At 42.0% G+C, this 24022-nt stretch overlaps 1 protein-coding gene across 1 annotated transcript in view; it reads left to right on the top strand.

Annotated features, from left to right (window-relative positions):
* Nucleotides 1-24022, top strand: part of FBXL13 (F-box and leucine rich repeat protein 13) — a 170380-nt gene that overhangs the window by 34643 nt on the left and 111715 nt on the right. Inside the window, exons 8-9 of the mRNA XM_054017732.1 lie at nucleotides 19567-19662; nucleotides 23529-23664. Coding sequence (XP_053873707.1) covers nucleotides 19567-19662; nucleotides 23529-23664 — 232 coding nt within the window. The remainder of the gene's footprint in view (nucleotides 1-19566; nucleotides 19663-23528; nucleotides 23665-24022) is intronic.

Raw genomic sequence — 24022 nt, 5'->3', positions numbered from 1 at the left:
GGAAATGGCAGAGATGCTTAATGACTTCTTTGTTTCGGTCTTCACCGAGAAGTCTGAAGGAATGCCTAACATAGTGAATGCTAATGGGAAGGGGGTAGGTTTAGCGGATAAAATAAAAAAAGAACAAGTTAAACATCACTTAGAAAAGTTAGATGCCTGCAAGTCACCCGGGCCTGATTAAATGCATCCTAGAATACTCAAGGAGCTAATAGAGGAGGTATCTGAGCCTCTAGCTATTATCTTTGGAAAGTCATGGGAGACGGGAGAGATTCCAGAAGACTGGAAAAGGGCAAATATAGTGCCCATCTATAAAAAGGGAAATAAAAACAACCCAGGTAACTACAGACCAGTTAGTTTAACTTCTGTGCCAGGGAAGATAATGGAGCAAGTAATTAAGGAAATCATCTGCCAACACTTGGAAGGTGGTAAGGTGATAGGGAATAGCCAGCATGGATTTGTGAAGAACAAATCATGTCAAACCAATCTGATAGCTTTCTTTGATAGGATAACGAGCCTTGTGGATAAGGGTGAAGCGGTGGATGTAGTATACCTAGACTTTAGTAAGGCATTTGATACGGTCTCGCATGATATTCTTATCGATAAACTAGGCAAATACAAATTAGATGGGGCTACTATAAGGTGGGTGCATAACTGGCTGGATAATCGTACTCAGAGAGTTGTTATTAATGGTTCCCAATCCTGCTGGAAAGGCGTAACGAGTGGGGTACCGCAGGGGTCTGTTTTGGGACCGGCTCTGTTCAATATCTTCATCAACGACTTAGATATTGGCATAGAAAGTACGCTTATTAAGTTTGCGGATGATACCAAACTGGGAGGGATTGCAACTACTTTGGAGGACAGGGTCATAATTCAAAATGATCTGGACAAATTGGAGAAATGGTCTGAGTTAAACAGGATGAAGTTTAACAAAGACAAATGCAAAGTGCTCCACTTAGGAAGGAAAAATCAATTTCACACATACAGAATGGGAAAAGACTGTCTAGGAAGGAGTACGGCAGAAAGGGATCTAGGGGTTATAGTGGACCACAAGCTAAATATGAGTCAACAGTGTGATGCTGTTGCAAAAAAAGCAAACATGATTCTGGGATGCATTAACAGGTGTGTTGTGAGCAAGACACGAGAAGTCATTCTTCTGCTCTACTCTGCTCTGGTTAGGCCTCAGCTGGAGTATTGTGTCCAGTTCTGGGCGCCGCATTTTAAAAAAGATGTGGAGAAACTGGAAAGGGTCCAAAGAAGAGCAACAAGAATGATTAAAGGTCTTGAGAACATGACCTATGAAGGAAGGCTGAAAGAATTGGGTTTGTTTAGTTTGGAAAAGAGAAGACTGAGAGGGGACATGATAGCAGTTTTCAGGTATATAAAAGGGTGTCATAAGGAGGAGGGAGAGAACTTGTTCACCTTAGCCTCTAAGGATAGAACCAGAAACAATGGGTTTAAACTGCAGCAAGGGAGGTCTAGATTGGACATTAGGAAAAAGTTCCTAACTGTCAGGGTGGTTAAACACTGGAACAAATTGCCTAGGGAGGTTGTGGAATCTCCGTCTCTGGAGATATTTAAGAGTAGGTTAGATAAATGTCTATTAGGGATGGTCTAGGCAGTATTTGGGGGGTAGTGGGTGGTTGGTAGGAGGGCTCCTCCTCGCTCCCCTGCCTGCCCACCTGCCCTGCCTCACCTACCCACCCGCCTTCTCACGAAGCGTGGGGCCCCCCAAAGCACGGGGTCCGGGGTGGTCACCCCTATTGGCTGTACCCTAGGGATGGCTCTGACCGTTTGCACCCATTCTACTTGAAATGGGTTGCCATCACCATGGATAAATGGCCCCTAGAAGTCATCTGTACGTGCTATACAATCCCTTTTCTTTCTATACCCCTCACCTACCCCTCTTCAGGAACCCCTCTCATGAACATCTGCCGCGACAAGAGATAGATCATCCCCTCCAACTCGGGGCAGTGGAAACTGTTCCCATGCAATGTAGGGGGAAGGGTGTCTATTCCCACTATTTTTTAACAGATCTGTCCTGAATCTCAGGCGACTGAACAAGTTCGTGAGAAAACAATGGTTCAAAATGGTCAGGATAACAACAATAATACCAGCGCTGGAACAGGGGACTGTTTTCAGCCCTCGGCCTGCAGGATGCTTATTTTCATGTTACGATATACTCCGCCCACAGGCAGTTTCTGAGATTTACCACTATCAGTACAAGGTTCTACCTTTCGACATGTCAGCAGCACCTCACGTTTTCTTAAAGATCCTTGCAGTAGTAGTGGCACATCTGAGAAAACAAAGAATAATAATAATCCCTTACCTGGATGGCTGTCTTCTGAAGTCACACACTCAAAGAGACGCCATTCGGACTACCCAGATGATGATAGATTTTTTCCAGAGTCTGTGTCTACAAATAAACAAAAAGAAATCAACAATAGAACCGGTTATAATTCATAGGCTATATGACTAAGTGGCAGCAAAAGCGTCACTTCCATGAGAGATTCTACATGATAAAGACACTCATATCCACAGTGTGGAAAAGCCCATAGATTACAGCCCATACATGCCTCCAACTTCTTGGCCACATGGCAGCATGAACGTTTGTGGTGAAACACATGCATTTACATATGCGCTGCCTGCAAGGATGGCTGGGAACCGTCTACAGACCAAATAAACACAGATTAAACTGACAATTAACGATGCCTCCCAAAATCAAGGAATCACTAACCTGGTGGATTCAACCACGTAATATGTGCTCGGGGATCCCATTTACACAGGATCCTCCCTCACAGATTATCACAACGAATGCCTCCCTCATAGGGTGTGGAGCACACATGCAACATCACACAATTCAGAGGTTATGGTCCACAGCCGAGACAAAACTACACATAAACCTGCTAGAACTCCGTGCCCTCCGCAATGCCTACCTCAACTTCCTACCATTCATAAGGAACCAGAACAGGCCCTTAGCTACCAGTTCTGGTGATTATCTTGTCAGCACACAAGATCTTTCCTTCTGAATGAGGACATTTTGCTTCCTTCTGTTTGCTCTAAACAGGGAGTTTCAGCAGCTCTTCCTCATATTGGATGGGGCTTCCAATATTACTTGGGCAGATCACAGGTCTTCAGGAAATTGGACTTCCACTTCATTCAGTACATGAGTTATAAAAGTGAGCTATCCTATTTAAATTGCAGAACACATTACAACTCTTTTTGGGAAACACTATCAGCAGGTTTTTGCATAGTTTGCCATGTCTCCTGGAATTACTTATCAGGGCCTAGTGAACAATGACGTTTCAGATCAAAGAGCACCATACCATTACGAACAACACAATTAAGATCTGAAATACTATGATCCAGATTTTTAAAGCTATTTAGGCACGCAGTGAGATTTTCAAAAGTTCAGTAGGCACCTATGTGCATCTTTAGGCACCTGAATACCTTAAAAATCTGGCCGTAGGCAACTCCTTGAATCCTAGAATAGTTAAAATAATTGACCTTCCTGCCTTTATTTTTTTATTTAAAAGTTTATGGTGTATAGTAGGGAGTTAAAAGAATAACTGTTTAAAATATATTTTCCCTGTAGTCAGCCAAACTATGGCACTGTACAAAATGGCCCACTCAAACTGGTTGTACTTACAGTATAGGGTGCAAAAGCAAACATTGTTTGTCCATATTCTAGCTACAAGAAGCCCCATAAACCACCCCTCAATGCAATTTTTTCCTACCATAAGCAAGAATCATCTATGCCTAGGGGACACAGCCAGCAAAGGGGTGTCAGAGTTGTTGTGTGGCTGGCTAAGGGAGGAGGAGATGCAGTCTGGAGTAAGGGTTAGCTAGTGTGGAAACAGTCATGGCAGGAGCAGTCTGTTGAAACTACTGGCAGTGGGAGTGTTCCTGTCTAGGTAGTGACATTGAGCAGACCGGAGAGACTCCTTCCCTTAAGGAGCCTATATACCTATTTTGAGATCACCTGGTGGTTCCTTGCCTCTGGATTGACTGAACCCTGGTTGAATGGTGTGGGGCCTATCACAAGATGTGAAGGTATTTGTCTCTGTTGACTCATCACACTCACTGGCTCAGGGGTTTAAGGCTCAGGTTTAAGCAGCCTTTGGGTAACTTAGGCTTCATCAGGCTCAAAGGTTTCACAGGGGGCGTACATGTATTACTCCTGGGGGAATTCTGTGCCACTGCATGCTTGCAGAAAACATGTCCCTCCGCAGAGTTTCTTTGCTTTCCTGCAGAAAATGATGGGGAAGCTGGGCGGTGGCTGGGGACACCCCGGGGCCTAGTTTGGGGAGGCAATGCCCCCCCAAAAAGAGGCGAGGCATGGGAAAGGCCCGCAGGTTCACATGCCACTATCACCACTCCCATTTCTGTGAGCACAGAGCTGTCTGGCTGAAGTAAGGTGCGGCTCAGCTCTACTGACTCTGCAGCTGGATGCCGCCTACTGGGTCCTATTGCGGGTTGTGCTCCCCTTCTATGTGCTGGGAGCCATCCTGTTTTCTGTATGACAGTGAGTGCCCATGGTGGGCAGGGTAAGGGGAGTGGGAGAAATGGGAGAAGCAGGGGAAGAGGCAGTGGGGAAGGAAGAGGGTGGGATAAGGCAGGGGAAGGGGGATCTGTGAGTGAGGAGGGACAGGATGGGGAAGAAAAGCGAATAGGGAATTGCGGGCGGAAGCAGGAGCCTGGCATATGGTGTCCCCTTGGTGGTAGCAGCATTACGCAGGCCCATTAAGCAGGCCCATTGAACCCCCCCCCCCAATGAGCCCACTTCCCCTGCACCTGGACCATCCCAATGAGCCCTCCACTCCACTGAGCCACAACCAGATGCATCTGGACTCCAACCCCACCAAGTCCCACTCCCAGCACCTGGACCTCCCTGCTGAGCCCCCCACACCCAGACCCTCCTGCTGAGCCCCAACCACCTTCACCTGGATCCCCTGCAGAGTCCCATTGCCTCTCCTTCCAGAAACCACCTCCCAATGAGCCTTTGCGCATCCAGATCCCCAGATCTGCTGGCACCCAGATTGCCCCACACCTGGATCCCTCACACTAAGCCCCTCCACACTTGGATCCTGCTAGCCTGAGCCTGCCTGCCCACACCTGGTGTGCCTGGCACAAAGGGGCAGGGCACCAGGGTGTTTCTGGGCAGGCCCAGCCCTTGCGCTTTGTCAGGGTTGGGGTGCAGCCTCACCGCTGAGTCCCTGTCCTGGGGGGAGGAGGTTGATACAGGGTGATCTCCCACCTCCACGCAGCCAGTGAGCCTGTGTTCCCCATTGCCATGCTGGAGTCTCCACATTTATTTATTGACAAATAAAATTTGCAGAATTTTAAAATGTTGTGCGTAGAATTTTTATTTTTTTGGCACAGAATTCCTTCAGGAGTAATGTATAAAAATGTGCACAACACTACCTTGGTCCCTAACCATAATCCAGTTACACCTCCCCCAAAGCCCTGTATTATTCACTAGGTAAAATGTTAAATTATTTGTATGAAATGGAAACATATTACTCTGAAATATGAATGTCTGTTAATTGACTCAAATGGCCAATAGCATATTTTTATGCAATTAAATAATGCATCAGATAGGCTACTTCTGTATTTCCTGTCTGTCTTTTTTTGTATTTTTCTGAATTTACTGATTTTTATAAAGAAAGGCAAATGCTAGATTAACTTTTCAGCATGTTACTAGCTTTCATTTTTTGAGCCCTGGAAATAATTACTTTGCAATATGTTGAAATGTATACAGTTCAGCAGAGTAATGTTTTCAAGAGATATACCGGTAATTAGAAACAGCAGTTTGGAAATTGAGACAATTTTATGTTAGGCAGTGCTTACTAGATAAATACATATAAATTATAAGTTTGTATTTACTGCATTTTTAGATTGTTACATCAGCTTGTGAAAACAAAGTATTAGGGCTTTATTTAACAGGCTAATTAAATGGGTATATTGTATCTGTTAAGTAATATGTAAATTTCAAAGACTTCTTAGTTACCAGCTGGTACAGATAATCAGTTTATCAGTCACAGACAAAGATCTTTGCAATAAATGCAGTACTCAAGTTCCTGGCCAGATAACTTGAAAATATTGATTTTGTTCCATGTAGTCTGGCAGGAAATACAACAGAAGGAAATCATGTTTTGATGAATTTGGCAAGCATGCTCTCTCTTCTGGATGAAAAATACAGCTGTATTAAGAAGACTTAAAGTTGTTATAGTGTTTAATACCATAGGAAGTACAATGTTACTCTTTAATAGGAATATCACTTCTTTTTTCCCTAAAGTATTAAATAATAATGTTACATAAATTTTTCTGATGTGAAAAACTCCACAACCACTAACTACATCTATAACTTCCTATGCTGTATAAGCAAAATTATAGTTTAGTGGATGGATTTTGCCCAATATTGAAACAGAAATGATTTAAAATCCTGATGAGACTATTTTATTAACATTTCTATTTATTTGTCTTCATCTGTAATCAGTAGAGGCCAAATTCTGCCCCAATTGACACCTTCTTCAATCTGTTGATTTCACTAAGGTTACACTAAAGTTATAAATCAGGACAGCATTTTTTTAAGGAAGGAAGACAATCTTCTGTACAACTAGCTTATATTTCTAAATCATGCCTAGTTGATTCTAGTTCTCTATTTTGTTGTTGTTAGACTTTTATTACTTTTACCATAAAACAAAGTACAGAGTAGCCTGGCTAATCTGCATTTTGCTAATCCACACACTTCCTAGTCTCACAAAATGAGGTATTCTCTGTACACTTCTGATCAAACGTTTGACAACAGAGTTTGAATACAGTTTGATATTAGTTTCTTTGGCAAAATGTATTAAAGAACTTTTCTCTATTATATTGTATTATCAATAACTAAAATGATATAGAAGTGTCAAACACTGGAGTTGTTGATGAACAAGTTATCAAGATTCAATTTAAGGCATTGGTGCACAAACTTTTCCTGTCATGCCCTGCCTTACCAGTAATGGAATCTATAATGGAGCTGGGGATATAGATGGAGCTGGCCTGGGTGTGGAGAGGGAATGAGGGCTGAGCTGGGGAAGGAGTGGAGCTTTGGCTGTGGGGTGGAGCGGAGCTTGGGCTGGAGCTGGGTTAGGGGCAGAGCAGGGGGTGGGGTGGAGTGGAGCTGTGGTGGGGGGCTGAGTGGAGCTGGGTGGTGCTCCCTCCCTGCCCTCCGTGGGGGGTGACCTGGGCCCCACCATGCACCCATCCATGAATGTTCCTCCATACGCCCCTAGGTAGCCACGCCCCACAGTTTGGGAACCACTGATTTAAAGTATGTATTTTATTTTCTGATGAAGTAATTTTAAATACTTGTGTCTAGTAGGTGGTAATGCACAAATCAAATCAGTATTGAGAACTTTTGGAATAGTGACTCTAGCAAGCACTTGTTAATCTTTATGCGTATTTTATGTCAATTTCATTTGGATATAATAGGTCAAAAATCTTTCTTAAAATAAGACAGAATTAGAACCTGTGTAGGGTTCACTCTGTGGTCACATCAAAATGGGGCACAAGTTTAAAAATTATGTTAATATGTCTTAATAATATAATAATATCTTCTATGAATGCTTGTCTTAATAGATGTAATTATAATACTTGGAGATGCATAATTCATCTCGTTGGAACATACTTAATATCAAACTGAAATCACACTTCATATAATGACATACTTAATGCAATATTGTTGTAGTTATGTCTGTCCCAGGATATTAGAGAGACAAGGTGGGTGAAGTAATATATCTTATTGGACCTACTTCTGTTGCTGAGAGAGACAAGCTTTCGAGTTTACATAGAGCTCTTCTTCAGGTCTGGGAAACGTACTCAGAGTGTCACAGCTAAACACAAGGTGGAACAGATTGTTTAGCATAAGTAGTTAACAAATATTTCATGGGACCACTTATGGTGAACTGGCCAATTAATACCCATTCAGTCATAGGAGGGAAAGGAAGCGAGGGGAAAAGGCAGCTGGCTGGGTTATTAGTGAGTAATAGATTGTTATAAAAAGCCATAAATCTAGTGTCTCAATTCAGTCCATGATTTTTAGTGTCTTGCAAAGTTATGAATTTAAACAGCCAGGCTTAACTTCTGAAAGTTTTGTGCAACTTTCCTTTGAGGATGAGCACTGATTGGTCAGATATAGAGTGATCTCCAAGCTCAGAAACATCTCCAAGCATCAGAAGCAAGCTCCCCACAGACCAGGACACACGAACTCCAAGCAGCACCAGACTCTGCCAGAACAACGGATGCAAAACCAGCAGATGTATCTCCACTGGTACAATGATCAATACCCCACACAATACACATTTCAAGATCCACGGATCCTACACATGCCCATCACAACATATGGTATACCTCATCCAGTGCACTAAATGCCCCGATAACTACAGTAAGTGGGTGAAACCAGACAATCATAGACTGTCCGGTTTGGCCAATGTACATGGCAGAGGGGCACTGCTGGCACATGATGGCATATATCACATTGGTAGATGTGCAGGTGAACGAGCCCCTGATGGTATGGCTGATGTGATTAGGTCCCATGATGATGTCACTTGAATAGATATGTGGACAGAGTTGGCATCGGGCTTTGTTACAAGGATAGGTTCCTGGGTCAGTGGTTTTGTTCAGTGATGTCTGGTTGCTGGTGAGTATTTGCTTTAGGTTGGGGGGTTGTCTGTAAGCGAGGACAGATCTTGGGAGACAGTCTCTAAGGTGCCACAAGTACTCCTGTTCTTTTTGTGGATACAGACTAACACGGCTGCTACTCTGAAACCTAGTATTATCCTGGAGTCCAGTTCCAGGTGAGTTGGTTGCATGTCCCTGTAGGGCCACTGCAGCCATGACTCAGAGGCTATTTGCAGCATCCCCAGGAAGGTTCCTGGTGGGAGATTAGCATCTTCAAAGACCTATTGTTTTCCCTAATAGTCCTTCCCAGCCAGCCATTGCATTCTGTCTAGTGGGCGTTCCCCAGGTGTAAACACACTTGTAATAGATGCATAGACAATATTCCTAACTTCAGATACCAAAATGATACATGCTTACAGATAGGATAAGCATATTCAGTAAATCATAACCTTTCCAATGATATCTCACATGCCTTATTTTGCACAAAATACATCATAATTATGCCATACTCATATCATAATAATATTACTATGAAGAATATGGGGTGTAATGCCACAAAGATGACTACCCTCCAGGGAGGGGAGGGATAGCTCAGTGGTTTGGGCATTGGCCTGCTAAACCCAGGGTTGGGAGTTCAATCCTTGAGGGGGCCACTTAGGGATCTGGGGCAAAATCAGTACTTGGTCCTGCTAGTGAAGGCAGGGGGCTGGACTCAATGATCTTTCAGGGTCCCTTCCAGTTCTATGAGATAGGTATACCCTTGCCTCAAAAATCCCTTTCCTGAAAGAAGGTGACTGGTTTACATTCCTCAATTTGAAGTATGCCTATTTTCCTATAGATGTTCACTCAGTGTACAGGAGAGTTCCACATTTTACAGTGGGCCCAAAGCATTTTCAATACAAAGTGCTCCCTGTCAGCCTCTTGATGGCCCTGAGGGTATTTATGAGCATATTGTCCATGATAGCAGCATACCTCTGCAGTCATGGCAGCCCCATATTTCTCTACCTAGATGATTGGCTGGTCACAGGATGGTAGTATCAGGAAGTACAAGCATTGGTCACCTCCTCACTTGACCTATTTCATGCTTTGGGATTTCAGGTAAATTCAGAAAAGTTCACTTTAACCCATACACAAATTATGGAATTTATTGGAGTGAATCTGAACTCAATGAAGGTAAGAGCTTACTTTCATTAAAACAGGTTCCTTGCAATGAGCGACCTTATCACCCAGGTTTGACTTAGCCCTCAGATGATGACCTGGTCCTACCTGGTACTGCTGGATCATATGGCCACATGTACCTATATAACCCATTTGCAAGGCTTCACTTGCAGTGCCTGCAGGCCTAGTTGTGGAAGGTCTACTCTCCAAGCAAGGACTCTCAGGACAAATGGATCTTGTTTCCCTAGAATGTCCTGACATCACTTATCTGTTGGGAGTAAGAGAGAAACTTTATGTAGGGGTTCTTATCATGCCCGCATCACCTACAAAGACAATCATAACATAAGGATGGCCATACTGAGTCAGACCAGTGGTCCATCTAACCCAGTATCCTGTCTTCTGACAGTGGCCAGTGCCAGATGCTTCAGAAAGAATGCACAGAACAAGGCAATTTTGAGTCATCCATCCCTTGTCATACAATCCCAGCTTCTATCATTTGGAGGTTTAGGGACACCTGGAGCATAGGGTTGTGTCCCTGACCATTTTGACTAATAGCTATTATGGACCTATCCTCCAAGAACTTATCTAATTCTTTTTTAACGCAGTTATACTTTTGGCCTCCACAGGTTGACTGTATGAAGAAGTACTTCCTTACATTTGTTTTAAATATGCTGCCTATTAATTTCATTGGGTAACCCTTAGTTCTTGTGTTATGTGAAGTGGTAAATAACACTTCCCTATTCACTTTCTCCATACTTTTCTTGATTTTGTAGTCCTCTGTCTTATCTCCCCTTAGTCATCTCTTTTCTAAGGTGAACAGTCCCAGCCTTGTTAATCCCTCCTTACATAGAAGCTGTTCCATACCCCTACTAATTTTTGATGCCCTTTTCCAATTCTAATATTTTTTCTGAGATGATCTGACCAGAACTGCACATAGCATTCAAGGTGTGGGCGTCCTATGGATCTATATATGACATTATGATATTTTCTGTTTTATTATCTATCCCTTTCCCAGTGGTTCCTACCATTCTGTTCGCTTTTTTGACTGTTGCTGCCTATTGAGCACATGCTTTCAGTGAACTATCCACAATGATTCCAAGATCTCTTTCTTTAGTGGTAACAGCTAATTTAGATCCCATCATTTTGTCTGTATAGTTGGGCTTGTGTTTTCCAATGTGCATTTTTTTGCCCAGTCACCTAGTTTAGTGAGATACCCTGGTAACTCTTTGCAGTCAGTTTTGGACTTAGCTATTTTAGTAATTTTGTATTATCCACAAATTTTTCCACCCCACATTGTCACTCCTTTTCCAGATCATTTCTGAATATGTTGAACAGCATGGGTCCTCGTACAAATCTTTGGGGGACCCCACTGTTTACCTCTCTCCATTTTGAAAACTGGCCATTTATTCCTACCCTTTCTTTCCTGTCTTTTAACTGTTACTGATCCACGAGAGGACCCTCCCTCTTGTGCCATGACTCCTTACTTTGCTTAAGAGCCTTTGGTGTGGGACCTTATCAAAGGCTTTCTGAAAGTTTAAGTACACTATATCAACTGGATCACCCTTGACCACATGCTTGTTTGACCCTCTCAAAGAATTCTAATACGTTGATAAGGCATGACTACCATCTGGTCCTGGTGAGTTACTATTGTTTAATTTATCAGTGTGTTCCACAACTTCTTCTATTGACACCTCAATCTGGGACAGTTCCTCAGATTTGTCACGTAAAAAGGATGGCTTGGTTGTGGGGAATCTTCCCCAAATCCTCTGAAGTGAAGACCGATGCAAATAATTAATTCATCTTCTCTGCAGAAGCCTTTTCTTCCTTGAGTGCTCCTGTCCAGTGGCCTCACTGCGTGTTCGGCAAGCTTTCTGCTTCTGATGTACTTAACATTTTTTTGCTGTTAGTGTTTGTGTCTTTAACTAGTTGCCCTTCAAATTCTTTCTTGGCCTGCCTTACTGTACTCCTAAGTTTAATTTGCCAGAGTTTATATTCCTTTCTGTTTTCCTCACTAAGATTTGACCTCCAGTTTGAAAGGATGCCTTTTTACCTCTAACTGCCTCTTTTACTCTGTTTTTTAGCCATGTTGGCATTTTCTGGATCGTCTTACTGGTTTTTTTTTAAATTTAGAGTATACATTTAGTTCAAGCCTCTATTATGATGTTTTTAAATAGGCCCCGTGCAGTTTGCAGGCATTTCATCCTTGTGACTGTTCCTTTTAATTTCAGTTTAACTAGCTTCTTCATTTTTGTGTAGTTCCCCTTTTTGATGTTAAATGCTACTGTGGTGGGTTTATTTGGCATTTTCCCCCTACCAGGATGTCAAATTTAATTACATTATGGTCACTGTTACCAAGAAGTTCAGCTATATTCATGCCATTGCAGATACCTCCTGGCTGGGTTGGGGAGAACATGTAGATGACTAGAAAACTCAGGGTTCCTGGATGCTGCAGGAATTCAAGCTATATATCAATCTTCTCAAGCTGCAGGCAGTACATGAAATATGCAGGATGTTCCTACCTATTATTTGATCCACACATGTCCAGGTCAGATTGGACAACATGACCACCGTCTGTTACATAAACAAATGGGGGGAGCAAAATCTGTGCCACTCAACAGGGAAATGGTCCATCTCTGGAACTGGTGTATCCAGCATCAGATTGTCCTGTCAGTAGTACATATGCCAGTAGTAAAGAACTCGCTGACAGCATCAGCAGGCATTTCCACAGCGATCATGAGTGGGAACTCCATGCTTTGATACTGCAGTACATCTTTTGTTGATCAGTCTTCCCATCCTGGGACCTCTTTGCAACCTAGGGAAACATGAAGTGCCTGATCTATTGCTCTTGAACCACCAACTGCCTCAACTCCAGAGTAGATACCTTTGTGGTGCAATGGTTGGACCTGCTGATGTACTCCTTCTCTCCCATTGCTCTGCTATCTCACATCCTCAGAAAAATCAAGTTGGACAGGGCAGTAGTGATCCTGATAGCTCCATGGTGGCTGAGAAAATTCTGGTTCACTTGCAATTGGCCTCACATCCATTCATTCACCTACAACAGTTCCCAGAGCTACTGTCTCAGAATGGCAACAGGACCACCAACCCCATCCCAGTGTCCCTCCATCTGGTGGCATGTTTTTTTTGGATGGACAACGAGCTTAGAGAGATCATGCTCAGACAAGGTCCAGTTCATCCCTGACTACAACAACAGTCCCTCTACAAGGAAGTGCTGTGCCACCAGGTGGAAGCAATTCTCTATATGGTGTCAGCAGCTCCAAGTACCTCTTGAGGAATCTGAAATTCTTCTCATTCTGGGCTGTCTTCTGTCCTTGAAAACATTGGGCTTGTCCATCAATTCCCTGTAGGCACATCTGGCAGCCATGAATGCCTTTAATCCCCTGGTGGAGAGCTGATCCTTTTTCACGCATCTCACAGCCATGAACTTCCTCCAGGGCATTATCAGGGCGTTCCCTCTGGTATCTAAACCTGCCCCTGGGATTTGAATCTTGTCTTTTTGGCACTTACGAACCCACCATTTAAGCCTTGGCCTCCTACTCCCTCTTGCACCTATCTGTGAAGTTGGCTTTCCTGATGGCAATCACCTCTGCTAGGAGAGTGGGTGAACTCAGGGCCCCTTGTGCCCGACCTTCTTTACACAGTGTTTCACAGAGATAAAGTATCTTTGAGATTGTATCCCAGGTTCATCCCAAAGGTTTCTTCAGAATTTCACCTGAACCAGATGTTTCATCTCCTGATCTTCTACCCAAAGCTTCACCATAATACTATGGACAGGACATTCTACTCACTGGATTTACGAAGGTGCTAGCCTTTTATTTGCACAGGACAAGACCCTTTTGGAAGTCTCCAAAATTATTTTTCTCCATCACCAAAAAGTTTAAAGGGGAAACAATGTTTTCTCAAAGACTCCTTTTAAATGGATTTCTAGCTGTATGCTCCTTTTTGTTACAAATTTATGGACGCCCCTCCACAGATGGCTTCCCTACAAGGAATCCCCCTCTCTAAGATCTGTAGGTCAGCAACTTTGGGCTCTGTTCACATTTTCTCTGGGCATTACATCCTTCTGCCAGGGATACTTCCTTTGGTTCAGCCATCTTGCAGTCGTGGTGTACAACACTTCTTTGCACCCTCCCCCTAGGGAGTCACCCCCAGGGAATACCCATTGGGACCAGCACTCAAAAAAGAAAAGAGGATTACTTACCTTATTATAACTGGAGTTCCTGGAGATGTGGCCCCTATGGATATTCCATGATCTGTCCTTCTTTCCTTCTGCTTGGAATACCTCTTGATTAATGCTAGAATAAGAACTAGAGAGGTAGTAGGTCCAGCCTTGGTTCAGAGCATGAGGACAAGAAGAGCATAGGCACAGACTGCTGCTATTGAAAAATCTTCTGGTCCTGGATACATTGAGCTCATGCACACCACAGTGAAAACCCATAGGGACCACCATACACCTCAAAGAGCTCTAGTTACTATAAGGCAAGTAACTTTTTTTTCTCTCTTTTATACCACTCCACTTTTTTCCAGTGGGGGGAAAATGAGAAAAAGTGGGAGGAGGAAGCAAAATCTTTGAATCTGAAATGAAACATAAGATGTTGGGTTGGTTTGTTTGGGAAAAAATGAACAAAATATTTAAAATTCTTTCAGAATTGTTCATGAAAATTAAAATGTCCAGCCCTATATAAAAGTAATTTTCCTACTACTAGTTATTCTGCTAAATGCACACTGACTGTAAATATATACAAAATGTATATTGTGGATGAGTTGATGTTACTCTGAGAAGTTAATTAAGTACTTTCCTAACTTTTATGTTTAAATTTGTAACCTCATTATTGCAATAACATTTTCCCTTAAATTTCTTTTTTCTTTTGAAAAACAAAAAAGAGGAGGAAAAATAAGGAGAAAGAAATAGCTCATGCACAATAATATAAGTATTTAAATAACCCACAATTTGCACCTCTCTGAATTGCATAGGCTGGGAGAGAGGTGAGTTCAAATCTTTGCTGGTGCTGTTCTCCATCTGGAGACAGTTTTCTGTAAGCCTGGGGCAACAGGGCAACTACACTTTACTTTATATTGTGATTGCGATACCTTTGCTAAATAATTTTTAAAAAAGACACCTGCGGTCAGATACAAACAAGTCCTGAGGACCCATAATTCATGGAAGGGAGAGCTGGAGCCTTCACAATCTACTCCCCCTTGTCTCTGAATCTGTGAAGCTCCTTCACACTAATAATATGCAGCAGTTGGAACTGTGTAGACTTTAGAAGAATGGGATGACAGATCTGAGGATCAGCTACAGAACTCACTATACAGCATGCTTTTTAGCAGGGCCGGCTCCAGGGTTTTGGCCGCCCCAAGCAGCAAAAAAAAAAAAAAAAAAAGCCGTGATCGCGATCTGGCGGGAGGTCCTTCGCTCCGAGCGGGAGTGAGGGACTGTCCGCCAAATTGCCACTGAATAGCTGGACGTGCCGCGCCTCTCCCGAGCGGCCGCCCCAAGCATCTGCTTGCCAGGCTGGTGCCTGGAGCCAGCCCTGTTTCTTAGGAAACTGGTAGATATGCCAGAGGAAATATGCATGAGCATTAATGCTGTTGATGCTATTTTTTGCCTTCTGTTAGACTCTTCCCCCTAGGAAGCAGCCAATACACTATGTTTAAAGTCTGTTTTGTTTAGCTATTTTTTGAGTTACTGGTGAGCAAATCATTAAAAACAAAAACAACCCTGCCCCCCCCCAAAGAAAAACAGAATAGTCCATTTTTCACTGTCCGATAACTCAAAAACTGCTGAAGAGATTTTCTTCTTTTTTTTTTTATTTAAAAAAAATCACTTCTGGATTAAAAGCCAGCATAACAAGTTTAAGTCATGAAGGAGGAATTTGTAAATTAAAACAAGGTTGTAATAAAACTCCATGCCTAATCTTAATTACAGCATTTGCTGCTGGAGATCCATCATGCAGCTACCCAAATCAACTAATCAGCTAGGTTGGACAGCATTCTTCTTTGATACTGAGATTATGTTTAATTAATACATGCAGAACTGATAAATAAGACTTGCATCCTCAGAAGTACAAATCTCATGCAGCGTGTTCTCATTTTAAAAATTAATATCCATGTAAAGATCCTGATTCAGCAAAGCAGCCATATTCAGGACAGATTTAAGCATGTTCTTAAAGTTAAGTGTGCATATAAGTGTTGTCCTGAATAGGGGATAGACTTAAGTACATGCTTAAGTGTTTTCCTGAATTGAAGCTTGATAGATCTGGCTCTAAGTGGACTGTGGGCAAACTTGGTGGGCTGGGAAGATACATGCCTGCAGTCTATGGTTCACTAATGGTTGTCTCAGATATAGAACTGCTTGTCTGGGTTTGTTTATGTTTGCTCTTTTGAAATTTTAACTCTTTAGGGTTTTAATAGGTTTTTAGAGTCTCCTAGATGCTGACCACTTTCAACTCCCACTTCATCAGTGGGAGTTGGAAGTGCTCAGGATCAGGCCCTTAATACAATAGGATTTGATTTCTAACTCGTTAAATTCAAGGGATTATAAAGAAATCATTGAAAAACTGCTATAAAGGTAATTCAAAGTAGGATTCCAGGTGTTGGCTTTACCTATGAAGCCCTTAATGGTTTGGGCCAGGGTTACCTGAGGGAACACCTCTTTCTCCATGATTTACTGCCACAGTAAAGATCAGCAGAGGTGCTCAAGCAGGAGTTCCCTCAGTATAAGTGATAGGGAACATCTGGCAGTGTGAGCAGTGCTGGTTGGAACTTGCTCCCACCTGGGTCCACCAGAGTCTGGATTTGTGAATCTTCTGAGCATGTTGCAAAACCCATCTTTTCCCCTCTTTTGTTAATGCTGTTAAGGAGAGTGTGAGCTGAGGTGGATATATTTATGGGCAGTCCTTTGTCTATGTTTAGACTGTAAATTAACTTTTGTGGGCTAGGCACCGGGAGCACTGAATAGTGTAGCCTTTTACTTTATTAGGAATAGATTTAGTTATGTTATTTTACACCACTGTGGCTCTGGTGACTACAGTTTCAGGCTCAACGGAGTGAAAGTTACCTCTGCTACTTGTCTAGGGTGACCAAACAGCAAGTGTGAAAAATCGGGACGGGGTGGGGGGTAATAGGAGCCTATATAAGAAAAAGACCCAAAAATCAGGACTGTCCCTATAAAATCGGGACATCTGGTCACCCTATACTTGTCTCAGATTTAGAGATTGTAGGAACACATGAAGACCAACAATAGTGACCACACATATATTCACAAGTACAACATCTAGTCTGTTTTACAAGTTTTATTAATCACAAGCAAGATTATGATTACCTAAGCACACGTAAATCCTACAAATACCAATGCACAAGTTATAAATATAGTCAGACTCGCATTCTCGAAGATATTCTTAGTTCCTGATGGATTCCTCACCAATTGATCATCAATAAAGGGGTGATTCCTGTTGGGGTTTTGCCCTAGACATTCCATTTTTACTTAACCAGGGAACCCTCTTTTATTTTGTGATTCTGACTACACTTAACATGCTACGTATGTGCATGAAGATGTTAGCCCTCTTTTCCCTTATCTGTATTTCCAGACCCCATGAATATTGGGGTGCCCCAATTTTCATAGGCTGTTTGTAGTTCCTCTTGTACTTATTAGCATTTATGCACAAAATGTACCTAGTGGTCAGGACAAACATTTGAAAAGATGTTACAATAAGGCAGGGGTTCTCAAACTTCACTGCATCACAACCCCCTCTGACAACAAAAATTACAACACGACCGCAGGAGGGGGGACTGAGCCCACCTGAGCCCCGCCGCCCCAAAGGCTTCAGCTCCAGGCAAGGGGCCTGTAACCTGAGCCCCGCCGCCCGGGGCTGACGCCCTAGGTCTTCATCTTTGGCCGCAGGCAGTGGGGCTCGGGCTTTGGCACCAGGCCCCAGCAAGTCTAACGCCAGCCCTGGTGACCCCCAGTTTGAGAACCGCTGCAATAAGGTGTTTTGTGATCTTGAACAATACATTGCGGTTGGTTTTCCACAACATCATCTATTGGCACATCTTTACAGTAGTCTTGTGATCTTTACTGGCATAGAGTTACTCTTCAGTTGCTTACTTATGTCAAGCTTTCTTAAGCCTATGGCCTAGTATGGTTAAGCTTGAAATCTTATAGGCCTCCGTCTGTAGGCCTTGTGTTTCAGCCCTACTTTACTTATATAACCTAATGCATACTTATCAAGCCTAAATACTTATTAATATTATACTTCTATAATCCTACAACTTAAATCTGTTTAGCATACATTGATTATATATAACATAGCATATGAGTTAATCATAACATTACACAGCACACAAATAAATGGATGGTAAAATAAACTAATTGGCTACAATGGGTGTCTAGAGATGGATTTTAAAATTTAAAGAAAAAAAATAAAAGAAAAAGCTCTGTACTGATCTGGGAAATGTAGTGAATCCATCTATGTATATATGGACTCTTTTTAAGTTTTCAGTTCTAGTATGTCATTTCCTATTTAAAAATAGAATATGCTAGTGCTGAAATCTATATTCAATTTAATCACATCTCCCTTATGTTCTAGGAGAAGTAACTAACTGCAGGCAGAGGACAAGCTGCTTCTCAAAAGAGATTATTCTAAATTGCTACTCCCAAAATGTTTGTGGAGATGAAATTTTTGGGAAGCAATAATGTAAGAGGGATGTGGAAAAGAAAATTCACAATGATATCTCTAGGATACAGATTGTGACCAAATCAGTTATCTTTTGGAGCCTACTAACATAGCGCATCGAGCAATATCAGGCTCTTTACAGAGATCTGTGGGGTAAATTTCATAGCAAACTTTGCCTAGGCCTGTGAAAGGTGCTTCAGACAAGGAGATCTGATATCCTCATTCCTGTGACTCCTTTAAAAATCTTCCTCTCAGGACTCGGTTAGCTGAGAAAACCGATCCCTTGATTGTTATATCAGGCAATTGGTCATAGGTGGCTGTATAATGCCTTATCTGACATCACATGACTCTAGAGGGGAAAGTAGATCCTACTTCAGCCAGGGGTGAAAGTAACTTACGGGACTTACCGGTACTGCCGGAGTCCTGAGGGGGCGTGGCCTCAACCGGAAGAGGCGGGGCCTCTCAAGATTTAAAGGCCCTGGGGCACCAGCTGTGGCTGGGAACCCCAGGGCCTTTAAATCAACCCAGGGCTCCCAGCTGCAGAGGTGGCTGGGAGCCCCTGGGGCTCAGGGGCAAATTAAATGGCCCGGGGCTTCGGCCGCCACAGAGCTCTGGGCCCTTTAAATCCCCACTGCAGCTCTGGCAGTCGGAGCTGCGAGTGGGATTCAAAGGGCTCTGGGCTCTCCACAGAGGCGGGGAGCTCCGAGCCCTTTAAATCCCGGCCCCAGCCCGGGCGCCGGAGCTGCGGGCGGGATTTAAAGGGCTCTGGGCTCCCCGCCGCGGCAGGGAGCCCAAAGCCCTTTAAATCCCCGCCGTGGAAGCCGGTGCGGTCCGGCACAGCATACTGGCTCTTGCCAGTACGCCGTACCGTACCGGCTTACTTTCACCTCTGACTTCAGCATAACATACTTCAGTCATATAAAATAGCTGACAGAAGCATTTTAAGTCTGTTGTTTTGGGTTGGTGGATGAATATTGTCTTTTTTTTTTTTAAGTCTAGTGGTATTTCTTAAGCAATATTTTCTATTTTCATACATTCTGTTTTTCTATCCTAGATCTTCCATTATATCAACTTAATTGATCTGGCAAGATGTGCTCAAGTTAGCCGATCCTGGATGTTGCTAACACAGGCTAGTTCAATATGGACTGATGTAAGTAAGACTACTTGCCACTATGACATAATAAGAGGTTTAATGTTTTACTTCAACTTTCTTGGGAAAAAAAGAGGATAAACCAAGCTAGTAGGTTACTTTTTTAAAAATTATAAGGACCTGGGGTGAAATCCTGATGCCACTGAAGTAAATGGCAAAATTCCTTTTAATTTCAAAGTGCCCAGGATTTCACCTCTCTTCTCAATTATATAAATATAAATTAGGAGTAAATCCAGTGAATCAATTGTGTTACATCATTATAAAACTGGTGTAAGTGAAAGGAGAATCAGACACTATGTATATATTTACAACTTGAATTCATTGTAGATATAAAAATATCAGATCCTTATACTTCCTTACACAATTTGTATTCATTCAGTGAGTTTGTGTCTGAATTTCTTACATTCAGGACATGATCTATACATTTGTCATTTTAAAATCAGGAATAGTCAACTACTACTGACTATCGAAATATAATTAAGTATGATGTAAGGAAACTAAACACTGAAATCCAAAATAGTAATCCAGAAACTGAAGGCTAAAATCCAAATAATAATAAAATATATCAAGTATTTTGCTCTCATAACTAAAAGAATGGTCAAGTTATGAACATGGTGTATTATGTTTTGTTTATTGTTATTGAACATTAGATGAAAATTACAATTTAAAGTTTTGCTTGTCTGCCACTAGAACACTGACAGTAATAACAGAAACTCTGAAGATAGATTTTATTATTCTTCAGTAAAAACAACACTTACTCCATTCTGGAAACTGCAAAAGAGATTCGTAATAAACTCTAAAGTCACATGTACTCTGTCTCACAAAATTCTGAACCTTCTAGTTATTTCAGGAACATCAGGTTATTTATTTCAAAGGGTATTCCTGTCTGAAAAAAATACATACATGTGGATAATCTGTTTGTAATGTGTATATATCATTTTGTCTAATCTTATCAAACTATCAAAAAGTTAAGAAAGAAGCAGTCATCATTAGCATCTCTTCTTTGTGCAAGGTAATAAGTACTGTAGGAAGAAGAGAATGAATTTTAGTGAAACTATTTCTCAGTATCGGAAATATTAGGAGGTCTCACAGATCCCTTCTGAACATAAGAGCAGTAAGCACTTCTGTAGTAATGGATTTCAGAGTAGCAGCCATGTTAGTCTGTATGTGCAAAAAGAACAGGAGTACTTGTGGCACCTTAGAGACTAACAAATTATTTGAGCATAAGCTTTCGTGGGCTACAACCCACTTCATCAGATGCATAGAATGGAACATACAGGCGAGCGTTTAACATGCGCGAATTCAGCTTTGTGCGGTTGGGAAAAACAAAAACAAAAACAAAAAAAGGAGAAAAATAACAATTTAAATACTATACCTGTAGTGCGGGCGATTCCGCCCGCCATTACACTCAGTGTAATTTTGACTATACGCGATTTTCGCTTTATGCGCTGACATAACCCCAGCATAAGATGAGACTCGCCTGTATAGTAAGAAGATATGTATACATACAGAGAACATGAAAAGGTATAAGTTGCCATACCAACTCTAGCTTGATTATCACTTCAAAAAAAAATTTTTTTTTCTCTTAATTAATTGGCCTCTCAGAGTTGGTAAGACAACTCCCACCTGTTTATGCTCTCTGTATGTGTGTATATATATCTCCTCATTATATGTTCCATTCTATATGCATCCGAAGAAGTGAGCTGTAGTCCACGAAAGCTTATGCTCTAATAAATTTGTTAGTCTCTAAGGTGCCACAAGTACTCCTATTCTTCTTTTTGCGGATACAGACTAACACGGCTGTTACTCTGAAACTTGTCATACCAACTCTAAGAGACTAATTAATTAAGATGAGCTATTATCAGCAGGAGGAAAAAAACTTTTGTAGTGATAATCAAGATGGCCCATTTCAGACAGTTGACAAGAAGGTGTGAGGATACTTAACATGGGGAAATAGTTTCAATTTGTGTAATGACCCAGCCACTCCCAGTCTCTATTCAAGCCCAAGTTAATGGTATCTAGTTTGCAAATTAATTCTAGTTCAGCAGTTTCTAATTGGAGTCTGTTTTTGAAGCTTTTCTGTTGCAAAATTGCCACCTTTAAGTCTGTTACTGAGTGACCAGAGAGGTTGAAGTGTACTCCTACTGGTTTTTGAATGTTATGATTCCTGATGTCAGATTTGTGTCCATTTATTCTTTTGTGCAGAGACTGTCTGGTTTGGCCAATGTACATGGCAGAGGGACATCTATCAATGTGATATATGCCATCATGTGCCAGCAGTACCCCTCTGCCATGTACATGGTAGCTTTTATCTTTATAATGATGCACAGAAAAATTAAGTGACTTGAGCATGATCACTTAGGGTGAAATCCTACTCTTAATGAAGTCAGTGGCAAAACTTCGTTGGCTTCAGTAGAAGAACCACCAGGCCCTCCATGAGACTCCCAATTGTGTGCTCTAACCACTAACCTACTCTTACCCTCCTTCTGAATTAAAATAATGGTGATTGCTCTTCATAATGATTGAAGTAGAGCACATATGGCATAAAATGTAAAATGGATAGATTTAGTACGGTGGATGTAACATAAGTTACCCTTTTAAAGGTGACCTACAAAGGAAAGATATGTTTGTGATCTTTCTTGTCTTTTTATGAAGAACAAGTTTAAAGAAGGCTTGAATATTCATTTTTTATCTTAAAAAAGGAGGGATTGTTAGATGGTTTTTGTTGTTAGAAATATCTGGACTTGACTTTCCCATTTTTCCTAGAAGACTCCTTAGTCAGACTGTTTGAAACTATTTTCTCATTTTTTTTTTGTTAACACATATTTAACTCAGAGTTTTAACTCTGCAGGGAGTGGGAGGGAAGGAAGATTAAAGATCCACCCATGCCTAGTTCTTTAGCTTAACTTGGGTCCAGGCAGAGGTGAAAGTAAGCTGGTCCGGTCCGGTACAGCGTACTGGCAAGAGCCGGTACACCGCCAACTGCATTGGCAAGGGGCAGCTTCCCCAGGTCGGCGATTTAAAGGGCTTGGGGCTCCTGGCAGCAGCCGGAGCCCTGGGCCCTTTAAATTTCTGCAGAGCCCCGCTGTCGGAGCCCTGAGGCTCTGGCAGCGGGACTCTGACCGCAATTTAAAGGGCCAGGGGCTCCGCTGCGGTAGCGACACCCGGAGCCCTGGGCCCTTTAAATTATCGCCAGAGCCCTGCTGCTGGAGCCCTGGGGCTCCCGGCCGCCGCCGCACCTACTGCTCCTGCCGTGATTTAAAGGGCCCGGGGCTCCCAGCCGCTGCTACTGCCCCCGCTCTTCCGGTTGAGACCCCACCCCTTCCAGTTGAGTCCCCACCCCGTGCTCAGGACTCCAGCGTACCAGTAAGTCCTTTAAATTACTTTCACCCCTGAGTCCAGGTCTCTAATCATTCAGCAAAAGAGGGAAGACAAAACTTTATATTCCTGATATATCTAAGGTTAAAAATTAATCTTAAAAAAATCGTTTACAATAATTTAGGTCTTTAGACACCATAAAGGAAAAATCAAAAATGGGAAAAGCCAATAGTTAATTTTTTCTTTGTTGGTCACTTATATATGTGTCCTCCTTGTGGATTGGTCAGTATGCCAGCCTGGGCATAATAAAGTTTAGGCCTCAATCCTGCAAACACTTATGCGCATATTTAACTTCATGCATGTGAGTATTCTTAATAAACTGTACTAGACTACTTGTATGTAAAGCTGAGAATGTGTTTCAACATTTGCATGGTCAAAGTCTTAGATTGTACAGCAAATTTCTAACACTTAGTACTTTTAATAATTTTGTCTATTTTGTATGTATAACATCTTTGATATCTGATATCTGAATTGTTTAATTTGTTTAGATTGATTTTTCTTCAGTAAAGCATAAGATGCAGGACAAAACACTAATAAATATTCTGAAGAAATGGCGTCCTTATGTGGTACGTTTGAATCTTCGTGGTTGTTCTTCTCTTCACTGGCCAAGCTTTAAAAGTATTAGTAAGTATTTTAATATTTTTTAGTTCTGTCTCTTCATTTCCCTCTCACTTGCATCTTTTTCTTTTATCAGATGCCTCACTCTATCACTAGTTTTTTTTCTGCTTTGCAGCATAGAGCTTCCCTACAACTCCAGCCATGACAAAGCATAATGAATATGGGATCAGTAGGCTCCTTTAAATTGCTTTTCTCCACTACTCTCAGTTTCTAGGCACTATAATAGCCTTTTAGCTTAGCACTATTAGAGTTGTATAGAATAACTTTTATTATGTTGGAGATACTGTGAGTATAGTTTGACAAATGAGGCTGGAATGCAAACTTGTGCTTAAATGTACATTCCAGAACCGAACTGCACTGAGGT

The sequence above is a fragment of the Malaclemys terrapin genome, chromosome 1 (genome assembly GCF_027887155.1).
Source record: "Malaclemys terrapin pileata isolate rMalTer1 chromosome 1, rMalTer1.hap1, whole genome shotgun sequence".
Lineage (NCBI taxonomy): Eukaryota > Metazoa > Chordata > Testudines > Emydidae > Malaclemys > Malaclemys terrapin.
This window is presented reverse-complemented; position numbering and strand designations above follow the sequence as displayed.